This window comes from Abramis brama, assembly GCF_963993115.1.
Source record: "Abramis brama genome assembly, chromosome: 11".
Classification (NCBI taxonomy): domain Eukaryota; kingdom Metazoa; phylum Chordata; class Actinopteri; order Cypriniformes; family Leuciscidae; genus Abramis; species Abramis brama.
In genome coordinates, this window is record NC_139973.1 from 33,269,266 (window position 1) to 33,288,453 (window position 19,188).

Below are 19,188 nucleotides of genomic sequence, written 5' to 3' on the forward strand. Positions count from 1 at the left end.
TCAAGTTAAGTTTATACAGTATGTTCAAATTACAAGCAATAGGTAAACTACAGAATATTTAAGATAGGCTAATTATATTCTGTTTGCAAATTAAGTGAAGCAATAATGACCAAGCATTAATAAGGTCATACTCACTTTAAACTCTGGAGGGAGTTACTTATAACAGATGTGATGGTGTCAGGTCTATTTTTTAACCCGATAAGACACTACACATATGGCAAAGAACATCCTGATCAGATTACAACCCCTTTATTATTTATGATCTGGTTGGACAAACCCTAGCAGCACCTCTTCAATCTCATTTAGCGATGTTTCCACACAGCCAGGACCAAGTCAAATTCAGACCACTGTGAATGAACATACAAAGAAACGAAATGCTCAAGTTGCGGTGAACTACAGTCATGTTTGCGGCAGCAACTAAGAACTTTGTGAAGCAGGTGGGGAACACTGGACGGCTGGTCCCTGTGCCCAGTCTAAGTGAAGCGGACCGATATCAACCCCTCAGTCTGGTGACGAGGAAGAGGAGACGACATTTCTGGAAGAAGACCAAATATGCCACAACCCCCTTCTCCCTGAAAGACATACTCGTGGGAGAGAAAGAGATCACAGCAGGTGAGGAAGAAATGTTTCATAATTTGAAATCAATTCAAATAACTTGACGAGTATAGGCCTAAGCCTACTAGATGAACAAACACATGATTATCATGCCATCAATTAGACATTCATAAAGAATTGTATGTGCATTGTTGCGTAATTTGTTCTTACAAAATGCATAAAAACAGTTATTATATAATGTGTATTGAAATTGTTTAGCATTTTATGCGTTATAAATGAAGGTATTTTTGCATTAAAGGGATAGTGCACCCAAAAATGAAAATTCTGTCATTTACTCACCCTCAAGTTGTTCTAAACCTGTATGATTTTTTTTTTTTCTTCTGCTGCTGCTGAACTCAAAATAAGATATTTAGAAAAATATGGGTAACCAAACATTTGATTGACTTCCATAGTATGGAAAAAATACTATGGAAGTCAATGGGGCCCATCAACTGTTTGGTTATTAACATTCTTTAAAATATCTTCTTTTGTGTTCAGCAGAAGAAAGAAATTCATACAGGTTTGGAACAACTTAAGGGGGAGTATATGATAACAGAATTTTCCTTTTTGGGTGAACTATCCCTTTAAGTGCATACTGTGTAAGTGATATCAAGGGAGTGTATTTCTCTCTGGTTGACAGGGGTCTCCTCATATCAGCTCCTGAACTATGAAGACAAGTCTGATGTTTCCCTAAATGGGCGTTTGGGCAATCATCTGATCCACGAGGTGGGAGTAAACGTGAGTGGTTCAGACTCTGTGGCGGTAAAGGCCTCATTTGGAATTGTGACCAAGCATGAGGTGGAGGTTCCTACATTACTCAGGGAGCTCAATGCAAGGTAAAGGACACATTGTGTATATATTTTTATACAGTTAGACAGTTCCGCACCTCAAAAATGGATGAGAGCTGGTATTTAGTCTAGCAGTACTAGGACTTTTCATTGTTTTGTATTACTCACTTTTTGCACGTCACAGACAGGCTGTCAGTCTGTGCATTTAGTGAAGATTTTTAAAGTGGTTCTTTTTACAGGTTACATTGTTATGGAAGTACAGTATGTGTGAAAAATAACTCTATTTATAAGTGAGTTAAAATAATTCACTTAACCGATTCATTCAAAAATATGAATTCAGGAACAAAATATAAATGTAATGCGCAAAGGTTGATTTTGCTTTGACTCCATCAGGAACTATTTTCATTGGTATAGCAAAAATTAAGAAGCCCCTAAGGGGACATGGTGATGGGAAACGTATGACTTGACTCCTGAAAAATATTGTGTTTGCTTGCAAAATTGTGCATTCCTCCAAAAAAAAAAAAACATTTGGTAACAAAACTTCTGCGTTCTCTCGCAAAATGATTGCATTCCCCCAGAAAATTTGACTTCGCTCGCAAAAATTTTGTGTTCACTTACAAAATGTTTGTGTTCCTCTGAAAAATGTACCCTTTCTCACAAAACGTTTGCGTTTTCTCACAAACCTATTGAATTCCCCTGAGAAACTTTGCCCTTCACTCATAAAAGCATTGAAATATAGTTTTTCCTCCCATATCATATTATTTCCATCATCATGTCCCTAAGGGGCTTCATAAATATTGACAAAATAACAGTCATAATTGGGTCTCAAATTTAAGTTACTGATGTACGTATAAGTTATTTCAACGGCTGTGATTATTTGTGGCAGCACTCTTGGTCATGTACTTAGATTAAATGAATCAATACATTCTTACATTCTTTTTCTCACAAATCGTTCTGTCTATTCTCCTCTCATTTCTTTTTAAATATCAGGAAAGTGGACATTGATCACTGTTTGATCCGTCAGTCCAAAGAGAATGGACGCACTGTCCTGTGCATTGTCATGGAGAGTATTCGCACCACACGACAGTGTTCCCTCACCGTCCACGCTGGAATGCGTGGAACGACCATGAGGGTAAACAAATGCAATTGTACCCCCAGGCCAAATTATATACGTGGCTGTGAAATCTGCTGTTCTCTGATGCTTTCTATTATCCCACACAGTTCCAGATAGATGACGGTCGAAATCCTAAAGGGCGAGATAAAGCCATTGTTATTCCAGCGCACACGACCATAGCATTCAGTGTGCTCGAGCTTTATGTGCGTCTGGATGGACGTCTTGGTAAGCATTAAATGGCTGCATAATTCAAGTAATGTAGTCAAATTTACACTAAAATACAAAAGTTTGGGGTCAGTAAGATTTCTTTTAAAAAACTTCTATTCAGCAAGGATTCATTAAATTGATCAAAAATGACACTAAAGACATTTTTAAGAAGCCCCTAAAAGGACATGGTGGTGGAAATAGCCTATGGGATGGGAGGAAAAAATATATTTCAACGCTTTTGCGTTGTCTCGCAATAATTTTGCGTTCCCCCAAGAAACTTTGCATTAGCTCACAAAACTATGGAGCCCCTAAAGGGACTTATGGAGGTGGAAAAAAATTGAGATAGGAGGACAAATAATAAGTCAATGCTTTTGCGTTCTCTCACAAATGTTTTGCGTTCCCACGAGAAACTTTGTGTTTGCTCGTCGACCTTTTGAGCTCTCGGCGGAACGCAAAAGTTTTTCCTCCATCTCATATTTTGTTTCCTTCATATGTCCCTTTAGGGGCTCCGTACAAAAGTTTTGAGCAAACTCAAAATTTCTTGGCGGAATGCTTACATTTTGCGAACGAATGCCAAGTTCAAAACATTTGCGAGAGAACGCACTGCCACTGATGTATAATTTTTCCTCCAATCTCATATTTTTTTCTTCACTATGTGCTTTTAGAGGCTCCGTACATGTTACAAAAGATTCATATTTCAAATACTGTTCTTTTGAACTTTCCATTCATCGAAGAATCCTGAAAAAATGTATCACGGTTTCCACAAAAAGAGCAGCACAACTGTTTTCAACACTGATAATGTTTCTCGAGCAATGATTTCTGAAGGAAAAACTGAAAACTGGAGTAATTCAGCTTTGCAATCACAGGAGTAAATTACATTTTAAAATATATTACAAAAGAAATAAATAGTAATAATATTTCACAGTATTACTATTTTATTGTATTTTTGATCAAATGAATGCAGCCTTGGTGAGACTTTCAAAAACACAAAAAAATCTTACTGACGCCAAACTTTTGGGTGTATATTTAGTTATACTGTATATGAATCATAGATGTTTTTTAGATTTAAACATTTTCAGAAATTAGTTGATTTTCAGATTCAAGTAGTCTACATCTGTTTTTTTATTTAACTAATGGCCTTTAATGTAACTTTGGTCAGACATATGTGTAGCACCAGAGTCAATGGGAGGGTTTGAGAGGGAACAGATACGTGACCAGCTCGGGGGATTCATTGGCCGCTTTTCCTTTGGAAGACTCAGGAGATTCCTGTCGGGAATCATCTATGGGAATCCTTTCAGAGCAGGTGATATAATTTCTGTTGTCAATTGTATCTGTAATATTTAAAAAATCTTGGAGAAATGTTCCAAATATGACTGTTGATTTATGCTTGCTGTAGATGACAGGACATTTGAAGAGCTCACCCACTCTGATATGTACATGGACGATGTCGTGACGGACTACTACGAGAAGGCTGCCAGCATGACTGACCTGTCCACGGCCTACCTGCGGGATGAGAAGCACATACGTGTAAATCTGCTCAACCATAACATACCTAAAGGACCGTGCGCCCTGTGTGGCATGGGGCATCAGAAGCGCGAGACTGTCTATGGCTGCCTGGAATGCTCTTCGGGGGGACACAAGTACGTCCGCCTCCACGCTGTACCATGTTTTGACCTCTGGCACAAAAGTTTGAGGTGAGAAATGGCTTGGAGGAACTCCCAGGGTGATTTTCACGCAGACCTTGTGCAATATGACCACAAGATGTAAAACCATCATCTTTAATTTCAGCAAAAACACGAGAATGTTCTTTGCTCAGTGTTAGTGGCACTGACATTGTAAACCAATGATTTGTAACCCAACAAATGATTGTAAACCAACAAATTCGATCAAAACCTCAATCTGATTATTTATTATGTGATTAGTTTAATGGTTTATATATTTTTTCCTTGTTTTGTCACAAATTCAGCTGTTTGATGAGAGGATATTATTATACCCGTTGCATCTTAATTGTTAAATAATAATTAGGTCACACTTTACATTACATTAAATTCTTCTTAAATTACATTAAATTCTAATGCCTGCTAATGCTGCAGTACTCAGGGAAGGAGACAATAAGCCGTTTTTTTTAATGGATGTCAATGGAGGAGAGGCTTCACTACGCTGAATAAATCGCTTTTGTGAGGAAATAGCTTATCGACGCCCATTGGCTAATCTTCAACATGTTTGCTCTAAAACATTCATTTTGGATTGATCTATTTTTAGAGTTTACACCCAAAAAAATGCTGTTTTATAAGAGAAGTCACGGACAGTTGTGCAACAGGTATGATTCAGTTTATGGCACTTCTCATTTATTTCTATGGTATTTGCAAACAGTGATTAACTGTCGCACAACTCTGAACGAAATTCAATGACGTCAAGGCTGTAATGTGATTGATTACCAAAGCACACGTAATTTAAGTTAGCCATTGCGCTTTTTCCAATGGTAGAGCCTTGAACCGACCCTCTCTGGAGAACGTTAATGTCATACACGTGTATTATGTATTCAGTCAATAGGCGGTGTGCTTTCTTTGCAAAGTTACATTGCCAACTACTGGCCTGGCATGCATAATACAGTATTTTTTATCGTTTTCACATATCCGTGAGAACGGGGAACGCCTGTACGCAAAAAAACGCTTCCATTTTTAGTACATCGTTGTCATGTTAACCTACTCTAAGATTATTAAAAAAGTTTTCACCATAATAATAATATAAAAAATTTTTTTACTGAAAGGTTCTTTGGGGACCCAAAAATGGTTCCTCTTTGGCACTGCTGCAGAAACGCCCTTTTGGAACATTTATTTTTAACAGTGTATGTCTTTAACTACTATGTATTTACATAATTAGGTACAATGTACTTATTGTGTTCATGTTGCATTGCAAAACACTTTGACTGCTATTGCGGTGGGATATTGGTAAGGTTATGGACAGGTTTGGTGGTATGGTTAGGTTTAAGGGAATGGTCAACAGTGTAATTATAGATGTAATTACTGAAATTAATTACAGAGGTAATTACATGCAGGTATTTTTAAAATAGAATACAATGTGAAAACATGTAATAACTGCATTGTTTCGAAAGATTAATTTAAATGTTAGTACATAGTAATTACAGATACTTAATATAAAGTGGGACCAATAATTATCTATACTGAAACATTTTTAGTTTCATAATTGTAAGACAGAAAAACACATAATACAGTATATTAATAATACAAACGGAAAGAGACTGATCTTAGACACAAAACCTGGTGCTAAATTATGTATTGTATTGTTTACATATTGTCAGTAACGTTCATTTATATCAGTTTTGAAATGGCGCTTCTTACCCATCCAGATACAAATGGGCAAGAAAAGAGATACGTTAGGGCAAAAAGCTAGGGCAGATATTAGTTTCATCACGTAAAGACCATCTGCTGTGTTTTCGAACACACTGGGTCATCTAAATAATTCAGGCCTATCAATAAATTATCCTGTGGATCACGTGATGGCAGAACAGGAAGTGCATCACTGACGGTTGTCTCCTGTGAACATTACACCATGGAACTGTTTCCAGATAGTGTGTGAAGTGAGGGCAAGGATAGTGCAAGGTTACATTTGTGTATTTGACACCTGGTGGTCCTACTGGTTAGAATAGTGTAATGGATGGGGAAAAAATATAGGCCTACCTTAAACTGTTGATTGTATAGCACACATAAAAAGACTGCCTCCACAAACTCATGTGCTGCCTGTCCATATCTGTTTACAATAATAATAATAATTAAAAAAAGATTTAAAAATTTAAAGTGAAAATTACACTATTAAATAAATATAAATGAAAAGTTTGGAGTTGGTATGATTTTTAAAATGTTTTTAGAAGTCTCTTCTGCTCACTAAGGATGCTTTTATTTTATTAAAAATACAAGAAAAACAGTAATATTATCAAACATTATTACAAGTTAAAATATCTGTTTTCTGTTCATATATATTTTAAAATGTCATGTATTGTGGTGATTTCTGAAGCTGAATTTTCAGCATCAATACTCCAGTCACATGATCCTTTAGAAATCATTCTAATTTACAGATCTGGCTCAAGAAACATTTCTTATCAATGTTATGTTATGTTGAAAACAGTTGCTTACTAATTTTGTGGAAACTGGATAAAAGAGCAGTATTTACTTGAAATAGAAATCTATTGTTTAGTAACAAAATAAAAGTAATTTTTTTATGCATCCATGTGGAACAAGAGTGAACAAAAATGACACCTGTAAGACAACATTAGCTCAACATATGCAACTAAAATGCAAATCAAAACATTAATACAGTTCTTTCACTGCATATGGTGCTTTGATAACATATTAAACAGTAGCAACTATAAGAGGATCTTCTGAATTATGTTGCAGTTGTATTGATTTCTTGTGACTAGGCCTGTCACGATTATGAAATTTGGCTGACGATTAATTGTCTAAAAAATAATTGCGGTTATGCCGATTAATTGTCAGTTTTAGGGCTTTGACGATTAATTGTCTGTGTTAGGGCTTTGGCGATTATGCCGATTAATTGTCTGTTTTAGGGCTTTGTGCTTCATTCATTAAATAATTGTGATGAATTTAATCCTTTGTAAGTTATCATTTTGCAGTGTAAGATTACAGTTAACACCTTTAAATATTAAATAAATATATTCAATAGCTATGACAATTTGTTTATGAAACTTAGTGAGCGTATAAATCAGCAGCAAAAAGTAATTTTTGAAAACATCTGCACAGTAATTTAATAAAATCTAAACATGTTAATAAAAACAAATGTGCACAAACCATGATAATATGATACGCTTCAAAACAGAGCGGAACAAAGCGCGTATGCGCATCGCGGGTGCAGAATGATGTGCTTAATGCAACATGGAGTCACAGTGCGCAGCGCTGCACAAGTGCGCATTTAAAAGTTCACGGCACAAAGCGAAGAAATGTCGAGGGCACAAATCCTTGTGTATATCAGTCCAACAGCAGGGCTCCATACTAACTTTTTGCCTTGGTTGCACTGGTGTGCCTAACTTTTTTATTTAGGTGCACCAGCACAAAATTTGGGTGCACCCAAATTTTTCCTCGGCTCGCATCACCTTTAACGCCACAATTTCAAGGTCACTTTTTTATCACGCTCTATACATATTCATATATATTATGTAAATGATTTTAAACAAGAAGGTGTAGGTAAATACTTTATTTTATTTTATTTGAAGCATAATTATTAACGGTATTCCTATTCTTACCAATACTGCTTATCGATCCGGTACTTTAACTGTATTCTTATGGTACTTTTTGTTTTATATATATAATAAACAAAGATAAACAATAGATAAACAAAAGATAAACCATTAAACAAAGATACACATTATATTATATAGGCCTACACAGTGCTTTAATTTCAGGAAGGCCTACTAACATTACCGTTCAGGCATGGTCTAAAAAGAAATCTAATAAAGTAATAAAATGTAAAATAACACTGTACAACTTATCATAAATATAGGCTATTAATGCTTATTAAAGCTGAAGTTATTCTTTCAAGAGCTGTGAGTGATTTTTCTCTTGTTGTTTGATTGGCAGTAATGGCGCAATCGTCCGCATGTTTATTATTGTATTAGACTGCGGCCCCTTTAAGACCGAGTGCAGATCTAATAGGCGACTGATGCACCATATTCTCCCAACTATTTCCATAACTACGTCCATTTAAGACATAAACTGTTTTTAGTTAATCTCCAAGCCGGTAATTTTGACACACTTTTGTGTACAATTGATCGTTTAGACGCGCACATGAAACCGAAAGTATAATTTGCTTGTCTCGGTCTGTTTCGGAGCGCGCGCCGTCTTGCGAACAGCATCTCTTGCGCTGATTTTTGTGTTTTTAATAGCTCTTTTAATTATTAAACGCGTCCCGCAATTTAGCTACAGTAGTTAGACTGCATTTTACAACATTCACCGATCGTGCTGATTCTGTCGTTAAGTTTGTTTTAGGGAGAAATGACAGCGTAATGCTGCGAAGGGAAGAAGTTGCACTTAGTTAGATAGTTTTTAATGGTTTTACCTCAATATATTATTTTTTAATAATCTTTGGAAGCCGAAATTTAAAATAAAATCAGACTAATATAACAGACCTTAAGTGTAACCAGGCTACGTTTGAATGTTTAATTCTTTCCTCCGTCGTCACTCATTAAGCAGGGCTGTCGTTTTGTGCGAGCTGTGGCGCCGCGTGAGAGAAAAGTGTGAGTTTCGTCAAAGGAGAACATACGCTTAGTTCGTGGAGAGGCAGCGGATGCGAGGACGTTAGATGCACCGGTGCGACCTAGGAAAAACTTTAGTCGCACCCTTACAAAAATTGGTCGCACTCTAGAGCCCTGAACAGTTCATTGATCATCTGTCCCTCACATTAAGCTATGGAATGGCTTCAGATGACTTTGAATATATTGCTGGAAAACGTAATTAGTGCTTGTCTATTTATTTTGGTCCATGACTCCCCCTTGTGCCGTAGGCCTATAAAAGAGCGCAATAATCGCGGTTGTCTGAAACAATCGCGGTTAGATCAAATAATCGCGATCAGACGGTTATTTAATTATCGCGACAGGCCTACTTGTGACAGGAATTTGACTTTACTTGCTGTATTAGAGTGTGACTAAGACAGGCGACATGTTTCTTTTTCACTTCTTTATTACTTACAAAAATAAGTACCAACACTCTGCATTAATGACAAAAACAGTTCATATGCAGTGGGGCCTTTTCATTTTCTATATTAAAGCTTGCATCAGAACTCACTGCCAATCGAAACGCTCTCCATTCTCACAAACAATTCCACTTCCGGATATGCACTCAAGCTCAAACCAAATCAGAAGAGCCACATACGAACAAATAAATATAGACCTTTTTTCTTCTTTTACACTTCAAGTCAGAATTAAAGCACTTTTTGATCCTGTATTACTGGATGAGAGAGGAATATTGCAGAAATTAACCACAGAAATGTCAGTTTGGCACAACTTCACTGCTCCAAAGTTCCAGTTCAATAAGAATGTCTAATACAGCCATTGGGATTATGAATATAGCATTTAGAATCAGAAAAATGAGACCAATGCATTCCCCCTCCCCATCATCTAGCTCTGGTTTTTACTTGTGTTAAGCTCTGTTGCTTCCCCGCACACAAAAAACAAGCATGTCGGATGCTCCAGCAAGAGGTGTAAAGCCAAAATCTTCAACATTTCTATTTTACGGCTTTCAAATATGAGATGCACCCGAATCAAGGCACTTGGAGGCCAGGACTGTGTAGAGACACAAAAGAAACAAAACAGATCCACTGAATGCTGTTGCTTTCAGTGCAAGTACCATCATCATCATGCACATTAAACCTTGCTAGTAAGATGCTCTGAGACTAATGGGTACGATTGTTGGTTTTTAAACACAAGTCTTGACATACTAAGCTGACATAACTGAATATCATTCAAACTAAATAAATATATTCCTTATTAATCCAAATAGAATGTAAAAAGATATATGTTAATGCTAAAACATCCCCATGCTAAGAAACTCTGAAAGCTTACTGAGAATAAAGTTCATTTTGTTTTAACCCCCCCATTGTAACATCAACAGCTACTTCTGTGAGTTGGGAACTGCTCACAGCATAACCAGTAGGGGGCAATAAGACTACATTCTTGGAATGAAATGATTCCAGCCTCACAAAAACAACTGCTAATGAGGCTTCCACCTGCTCAAATCTATTCACACCCCAGTCCAGTGTTCTGCTCCTTGAACCATATTTGCGCTTCTAGTGTTTGGATTAATACAGCAGGGGTTGGTTATTTGTGCAAACAAAACTGTCCGAGAACCAGCAATCCAGTCTGTTAAAAGAATTGGGTGGAATTTTGCAACAGGCCAATATAAAGCCAAAAGTCTCTAGAAAAGAGCAGGAGGGACAGACATATAATGGTCCTGTGCTTTGGTCAATCTGATTCAGTCAGTACGACATTCCCAACACTCCTACTGCAGCAGCTTTTGGTTGAGGATCTCCCAGATCATAACTTTCCTGAAATACGGCATATGATTCTAGAGAAAGAAGGAATAAATAGCAAATATAATTCTGCAATAATTATACATAAGTATATACAAGTAATTGTGTGGGTGTAAATAAGCAGTACCTGTCTGAATGTGAGGTTGCGTCCTCTGGAGATATAGTCAGCATATTTGCATACGAACACACCACAATCACTACCATTCTTCTGCTGAGGGATCTCCTACAAACAATAATTAGAACTGAGCTTATAGTGCAAGTTTCATTCCTGACCCAGAATGAAACACACTTCTACAGCTGTCAAATTCAACTTTTGAACTTTGAATATGGGTTGCATTTGAGTGCAAAAACAGTGTTTGGCAAACACATAAAACCAAATGCAGACTCGTACATGATGTCTGCAAACAATAACTCAGTCCCGTTTTGTTTAAATTTATTTATTGCACCCCCTTGTGTGACAACATTGATTTAAAAAAATATGATCACTGAGGTCTTGTTACTTTTACCCTGAAATAATATTAAATTCATTTTGAATTTTGGTAATATTTAAGTAAAAACTAAAATCAATTTTCTCAGTCATGCTGACAGGGTGTGTTCAAACTTGTAGTTTCGTTTTCTTGGTTCTTTTGGTCCAGACTAAAATAATACATTTAGTCCTGGTTTGCTTAGCATTAACACTGTCATTTTTAAGACCGAACCTAAAGTAAAAAAAATGACATATTTTGCAACGGAACCTACCGAACATCCAAAACAATGCTGAGTTCTGACCTAAACGCGCTTGTTGTATGTGCGTACCTACATATCATGGCATGTTTACCAGCTGAGAATTCACGAAGAGCTTATACAATGTGTAAAGGAGTCAAAACAGCTTCAGGAATTCTTCAATTTTACAGAAATGAAGATCTGCTGCAAGGAGATGGCATTTCCGATGGCTGTACTGAATTGATTGGCAACGTAGATCCTACGCCGTGAAGAGCCAACGCTTGAGCATTCTGTCCTTTTTAGGGTCACATCTTGTGACATCACACCCTGCTTTTGGTTTGTTTAAATGTCTTTGGTCCGTTCCTATATCAGTCACTTGGAGGCGGACTGAGACTCACCTTTTCAGGGGTCTCAGTCTGCTTGTTGGGTGTGCACCAGATTTTAAACAGCAGTGTCCACACTTTTTCAAAGGAACTGCACTAACAGAGCAATTGCACCAGTTCATTTTAATCAAACCAAACTTGCCAAGTGTGAACACACCCTTACAATCTTCTTATAGGATTTAATGAAATGAATTAATATGCAATTATACAACTGCTTACAGAAGGTCGTAAACTGCTCAAGGTCCACTTTGACATGTCCAAATCTTTTCCCTTTTTCACCTTGAACTCTTCTTTCAGATAAAGCCTGATAGACACATGCAGTCATTAGGTTAATATAAATGTGTTAAAAAACAAACTATGAGAACAAACTTTAACATGGATACATTTAACCTCATCAGCACAATTACACAAACTCATTTTAACTGCAAAATGCTTGTCTTAAAAATATAAGCAGTGAAGTATAATGCTCCACAACATTATCACTTACAGAATCATGTTGCAGATGTCATCATGCCGTTGACCCATGGAGTCGTAAGATAGTACAGATTTCGTTTTTAAGTCAACAACCTACCGTAGAAAAAGGAGAAAACATTACACACAAATCTAAACGTCATCACTCAGACACAAATTAAATAAAAGCTAATAAAATATTAAAATCAACAGTCCTGTAAAAATATTCATCAGGCACCAAACAGTGAAAGCTTGTGTGTCCTTGTCGTCGTGCCGCAAAAGACTGCTACTGTTAATATAAGGGTTTCTAATGTTTGAACCCATGACAGTTATGGTTAAATACTCACAGCAAGGGACCAGTGAACACCCAGGTGAAGAGGGACCAGAATGATGTCATACAGGAAGAGGTCTACAGCCTTAGTCCAGCGCCGTACTGAAGCATGTCCACCGCCATGCAACTTGGGAAAGAGGAAAGTACTGAAAGAGTAGACCTTCCTGCCTCCTACTTCCTGCTCACTGCGGGACATCACGAGATTCATGTAGAAGTTGATCACCTGAGAGCGACAGGGTTACATGTTTAATCAAAGGTAATGTTTCATAAGAACTTTCAGATTATGTCTATCATTATGTGTTATATTAGAGGTCAGGTCTGACCTGCATTTTTATTTATGAGTATGACAGACAAAAATTATGGAAAAAACAATTATTTTCATGTTATGGCCAATAACCGATAAGTGGCTGAATAAATTCTATACTATTTTGCCTAAATGAAAAATAAAACACTAAAAATGCTATTAAATGCTATAAATACATTTAAAATGTAACAATATAGGCTACAATCTATTGATTCTAAAATTTGCTAAAGATTACATTTAACAAATTAATTTAGTATGGTTTAATCAATTTATTACTGTTTTTAAGTTTTGGCGAACATTAGATGATGGCAAAAGTATTGTAAAAATAGAGGGGGAAAAATGAGAACACATAACTAAATATCCATTATCAGCTGATGACCGTCATGTTACCAATATATGGTGCATTTCTAATAAAAGTCTTTTGAAATGACACTACCTCATCGTTGAGCCAGCTGCCTTCTTGCAGGGTTGCCAGATCCCTCTGTGTGATACGCAGTTTGAAAGCACTGCACAGAACCAGGTTTGGATCACTCTGAGCAAGAGCAGCACTCACTTCCTGCTGCATCTCCTGTTACATGATACACAGACAAAAACTGAGACTCAATCAAGAAGGAACCAATGTGACAGTGAAACAAAACTGAGAATTTGCATGCACATCATTGTTCAGTTAAGGTCTATTTTCTGATAAAGCCTTTATTCCGAAAAAAAAAAAAAAAAAGGGTTTACACTTCAGATATTGGAATATCCCTGTTTACATGGCACTCAAAGCTACCCAAGCAAAGAAGTCATGCTTTTTCTTTCCCCCACAATTCTCTTATTGGATATGTTCGCTTTTGTAATTTATTGTCAGCAATTTATCGCGCAGTTATGAAATGAGATCAGAAATTTAATTTAATTCATTAAAGGGTTAGTTCACCCAAAATTGAAATATCTATCATTAATTGAAGTAACGACAATACGTTTTTTGGGCAAAAAACAAAACAAAAATGCTGTTCACGTGAGCACCACGATACATGTGTGTGATGCTGACGCAGGAGCCAGCCAATACTGAGCCAGCTTTCTGACATAGAACCCTGAAGCGCTGCACTGTTTACAATGTGAACAGCATCAGAGACTGACAGGGAAGAGAAGAAATTGTTGAATAAAGTCGTTATTTTTGTTTTTTGCGTACAAAAAGTATTCTTGTTGCTTCCACTGTACCACTGTAGTCACATTATTACTATATTGACGATGTTTTTACTACCATTCTGGGCCTTGAAAGTAGTAATAACATTGCAGTCTATCAGGGGTCAGAAAGCTCTCGGATTTCATCAAAAATATATTTTTGGTTCTGAAGATGAACGAAGGTCTTATGGGTTTGGAACAACATGAGGGTGAGTAATTAATGACAGAAATGTCCTTTAATTGCAAATTTTAAGTTAAAAGTCATGACACTGCTACATTCACTCATATGTAAACTGATTAACGCTAATTTCTTTTAAAGGCTTGCTTTAAATAAATATATAAAATATATACATAAATATTCTATTTACTATCATAAATAGCACCCAAAATTACTTTTGCTTGTACATGCACAGATTAAAAATAATTATTCTGTTACAATAGATATGTTAGAATTTTTAGAAACTAGAATTTATAGCAATCAGGTTAACACATTTGAGAGACATTATTAATCAGAATTTCACCAAATTCTAATTAACAAAGAAATATGTTTATGCATATTCACAATATTTCCTGAACACTGTTATATTAAAAAAAAACAAAAAAAAAACAACAACAATCAGACAGAGAGGTATAACAACATTTATAAAGGGCAGGATTTTCTTTTAAAACACTAACCTTGGTCAGTCTGGGAAACTCCTCCTCACTGCGCCTTACTGAATCTGTAATCAGTTCAGATCTGGATGGTAGCAAGGGTCCTGCAGCGGTGTCTTTCTCCTTAAGATTCAACCTGGCTTCAACCTCAGCTGACAGATCCACGTCTACAGGCTAGAGAGGGTGAGGAAAACAGAACTACACTTATAAAACGGACTATACGACGACATTAAATACCATATTGCTTTGAAATGTGATCAAATTACAGCTACATAACACTGTTTTCAAAAAGCATTGATGATGTTAATAAATTTTTTTAAATTTCAAAATTTCATTTGTAGACAGCAACACTTGCATGACATGAATAAGACACTGAAATCATTTATCTTCCAATCATTCCTTTTTTGATTTAATATTGAAAGCAGAAAAAAAAAAAAAAAAAAAAAAAAAAAAAAAAAAACAGCACAAAGAATTCAGCTTGATTTTTTGTTTTTACATTTAGGGGTAGAAATTGTATAAACAGCTTGAATATTCAATCTCTACATGTGGGCTGGAATGAAACACCCCTTTTTGCTGATTGGTCAACCAAACATCAATAGAATCATAATCATCCGCTGCTTTAAGAATCCGTACTGTTGTGTGGAACTGAGGAACAACTGATGACTGCATGGTTGACCAATCAGCAGAAAGGGGTGTTTCATTCCAGCCCACATGTAGAGATTGAATATTCAAGCTGTTTATACAATTTCTACCCCTAAATGTAAAAACAAAAAATCAAGCTGAATTCTTTGTGCTGGTTTTTTTTTTTTTTTTTTTTCGGTTTCATTCCAGTCCACATACAGAGATTGAATATTTAACCTGTTTATTCATTTTCTACTTTTGAACAAAAAATGTTTTGAACAATTTTCAAAAAATGTTGCTTTCAATATTAAATCAAAAAACAAATAATCGGAAGATACACTTACGATTTTTCTTGCAGTTTGATTATCCAAGGCTCGTTGCTTGACATCACTTCCTGGTGTGCTTCGATTAACATCTATTGTTCTATAGCAGATTTAATAATTAAAGAAATTTGAATCAATAAATGCAGACATGCTTTTATAATCAATAATGTTTATGCAATATGTTAAAATGTTACCTGTCTTTAGTCTGCATTAGTGATACTGGCTCCCGCCACACAGACAAGTTAGGGAGGGCTGAAGGCAAACAGAAAATTTGATTTGATTGTAAAAAATATAATGGAATCTCTTCATTAAAAGGTTAAAACCGTTTTATATAGGGAAACAGCACAGAAGAAGTTTAGCAGTTTATTAGGGTAACGTTATCATCAACACTCATTTGGGATGAGGCTCATACTGCTGGGTGTATATTAGCTGTTAATTAAGCTCACCTCTTACTGGAGCAGGTCTGCTCACATCAGTAGTGTAACTGAGGGATGCGTGTCCATTAGCCTTGTGTCCATCAAGAGGGAAATTTGAGCTAAAAATGTTTTAATAAACAGCGTTAATTTTCTCCAGCAAAGCTACAATGATTTCAAAAGTGTTCTAAGGACTTACATTGGAGGCTTCATCCGTCCAAATGGTAATGGTTTGCTCTTTGAGTATTTCTCCGAAGCCATCTCTACTAGCTTCCTGTAATGCTCTCGATCGCTCTCTCTTAATGCCTACTCGAAATAGAAATGCTCAAGAAATCAAAGACATCGACGCACCAAGCTTCCCAGTACATCAAGATTGAGTTTTCCTACCTCCTCCACGGTCAGGCAAGGTTTGTGTGTGCGGCTCGGGTGCTCCATCTCAGGCGGTCTTGTGCTCAGCCCGTGGGTGGTGCAAGACGGCACTAGCTTCAGGGATCTGCGCATCTCCCTGCCTCTGTCCTGGCTTCCCTTGTACAGCATTGCTCCACTGCTCAAGGAGATAAATACAGACTGTTACAGAACATATAAAAGAACAAATCATTTTAGTATCATCAACCTTCCAGAATATGGTTTACAGTTACAAAGCAGAAGTATGTATCTCAAGCCTTGTTTTGATACTTCTGCTAGCACATGGTAGCCTAGGTAAGGTTCATCTTTCATGAATGCTTCTTATTGTTTCCATTATGCATGTTTATTCATAATTGCTGAGTGTTTATTGTTTGGCTGAATTTCACCCATATTCTGTACATCATTGGATGTGGGAATATTTAGAAAAGAAAAAGATCATATGTGGCTCTTTTTATATGAATAGAAGTTTTCAATCTCCCCTTTAATCATGTAAAAATGATAAACCATTTCAACTGGATATTCATTTCATCAAGAAAGATAATCATTAAAACGGTGGCAGATAATAAAAACAAAATTTGAGAAGACTAAAGAAAAGCTTAAAATTGAGAAACACTTCAAAAATGGACTAAATGATACTTACTCAGGTTTGCGTAAAGCCTGGACATTGTGGTGGACATTGGTTGCTGTCCTTTCTTTATTTTTGAGTCCCATTTCAATCTGTTTATCTAAATAGAAATTGAAATCATTACAAAACTGACAGACTATGAAATACGCTTTATGTGCCATCGTTTAAATGTTTGGGGACAGTATGATTTTATTAATTAATTTTATAGAAAATTTGATACATTTTTTTCAGGATGCTTCTATATGTAGAAAATTTCACAGATCACCGAGACATGCTGGTAGGTCACACTCACCCATTCCGTCAATCTCAATCCATGAACTCAGGCTGTTGCTGTATATGTCATCAATACCCATAAAGGCAACCTTGCCAACCTGAGGCACCAACAAGCACAAGAACCAAGACAACGTGCATGAAACCAAGGCTGTACAAACAATGCATGTTTTTGCATGTGCTTAGTGGTGATTATACAAACATACCTGCGTAAAGCCTTTCTGCTTTTCATGTTCGTCCTTCCTGCGGTGTCTCGAACGGAACAGCCCAGCAATCCCTGCAAAAGTCTTCTTGACAACCCTAATGATCACATCTGTTGACAGACAATGATATATTTGTGGGGAAAAATCTTGATAGTAGGTAAGTGAAAAATGTTCAGTGAAGTTGCATTAGGCACTGTTGATTACATGGCAGATATGGTCTAAATATTTACCATGTCTTGCTCTTTTGACCTCTGGATATTCTGCCACACCATCAGCAGAGTACACACTAAAACCCAGAAGAACACTTCAAGTCAGTGCATCAGACGGATTAAGACGAAAAACCTTTAAACTAATACAGAGCACTTAAAATAAAAATCACTAAGCCTCAGAACCACTAGCAAACATACAATATCCCTTGGCCTTGGTAAAGAACATGCTCTTTTATTCATATAAATCACCAAAATAAAGACTAACATAAAAACACACAAAAAAATTATCTACACGGTTCATTAAATGACAACCAAACCTGTAATATGACCAATTACGACAAACAGTCCATAAATTAAGTTGTTTGCCGTGAATAGATTGTCTATTGATTAATTGTTTACATTGGACTGATTCCTGCCCCTAATAGACAACTGCTAATACTACACTGCCTATTGTTCATGCAACTTAAATGAACAATACACAAACTAACAACAGCCAGAACAAAGCAAGCAAACTGCGTGTTACCAAATATAGAAAACAATACAAATTCGGTTCATTCAGAAATGAGGAATACAAAAGACTAATACTACACCTTTGATAGTTGCGTTTGGCGGGCCTGTTGTTCTCCTGCCGCTGGGTGTCTGTGCCCGCGGCTCTTGCTACACCGTTACCGTGCTCACTAGGCCAGGCTGCGGATTTCTCACCAGAAAATGGCACGAACAGCGACGATAATCCGTCAACTATCCATTCATACATCACAAACCACCACGATGAATAAGACTCTGTTTCGTTTGTTAGTGCCAGGTCTCTATACTAAAGATTTTGGAGCCAAGAAACGGACCCCCTCATGTGTTTCAATAGCCTTCCGTAACAGTTACGCTTACTGCGTCACTTATTTCTCAACCGCGGGGCCCTCCCACTATTCTCTGAGATTGACGTTCCATCACAAACGAAACGATGTTTTATTAAAACCAACACGCAATTTAATTACTTTTTTTTTTATCCGTATATTCCGTGAATGTTTGATTAAATAACTGATAAACGATTAGCTGTACTGCTAAACATTGGCGGGACAAGGAATGGAACCAATAAAAAAAAAGAAATGTAACCAATCAGATGCGACACTGAGCATCACATGTCTCAAAGCGGAAGAAAAATATCGAGTGGATGTGCTTTTACCTGTTGAATGTTCTATCTCTGTTAAACCTTTTACAGCAGAGAAGGCGTGTGTGTGTAGTACTTTAAACAGCATCACTTGACATGACACTCTCAGTTAGCCAGACTTATGGGGTTAATCTTTGTGTTGCGCAAGCACACTGTACTGCCTGTACAACAAGTAACCCTAGTATGACTACACTGCAAAGACAGGAACTGT

The 19,188-nt window shown here is 36.6% G+C and overlaps 2 protein-coding genes across 3 annotated transcripts; one reads left to right on the forward strand and one right to left on the reverse strand.

Moving 5' to 3' along the window:
* Window positions 1–401: 401 nt before the first annotated feature.
* pjvk (pejvakin) lies at window positions 402–4,401 on the forward strand (the record flags this gene model as incomplete). The annotated part of the gene is made up of 6 exons (XM_084129424.1): window positions 402–612; window positions 1,235–1,430; window positions 2,373–2,514; window positions 2,604–2,721; window positions 3,863–4,006; window positions 4,100–4,401. The coding sequence occupies 6 exons, from the start codon at window positions 402–404 to the stop codon at window positions 4,399–4,401; spliced, it is 1,113 nt and encodes a 370-aa protein (XP_083985550.1).
* Window positions 4,402–9,395: 4,994 nt separating this feature from the next.
* Window positions 9,396–18,919, reverse strand: senp2 (SUMO specific peptidase 2). Of its 2 annotated transcripts, none has more exons than XM_084127904.1 (17): window positions 18,406–18,919; window positions 17,837–17,892; window positions 17,610–17,716; window positions 17,426–17,504; window positions 17,149–17,233; window positions 16,491–16,647; window positions 16,303–16,409; window positions 16,137–16,225; window positions 15,885–15,942; window positions 15,712–15,790; window positions 14,771–14,920; window positions 13,368–13,499; window positions 12,644–12,850; window positions 12,334–12,413; window positions 12,066–12,150; window positions 10,889–10,984; window positions 9,396–10,796 (listed from the first exon to the last, which is right to left on the reverse strand). In XM_084127904.1, the coding sequence occupies exons 1-17, from the start codon at window positions 18,567–18,569 to the stop codon at window positions 10,731–10,733; spliced, it is 1,797 nt and encodes a 598-aa protein (XP_083984030.1). In that variant the 5' UTR covers window positions 18,570–18,919; the 3' UTR covers window positions 9,396–10,730. The 2 variants fall into 2 exon arrangements, with proteins under 2 accessions (XP_083984030.1, XP_083984029.1); XM_084127903.1 differs by having other exon boundaries at window positions 16,491–16,650; window positions 18,406–18,879.
* Window positions 18,920–19,188: the final 269 nt, after the last annotated feature.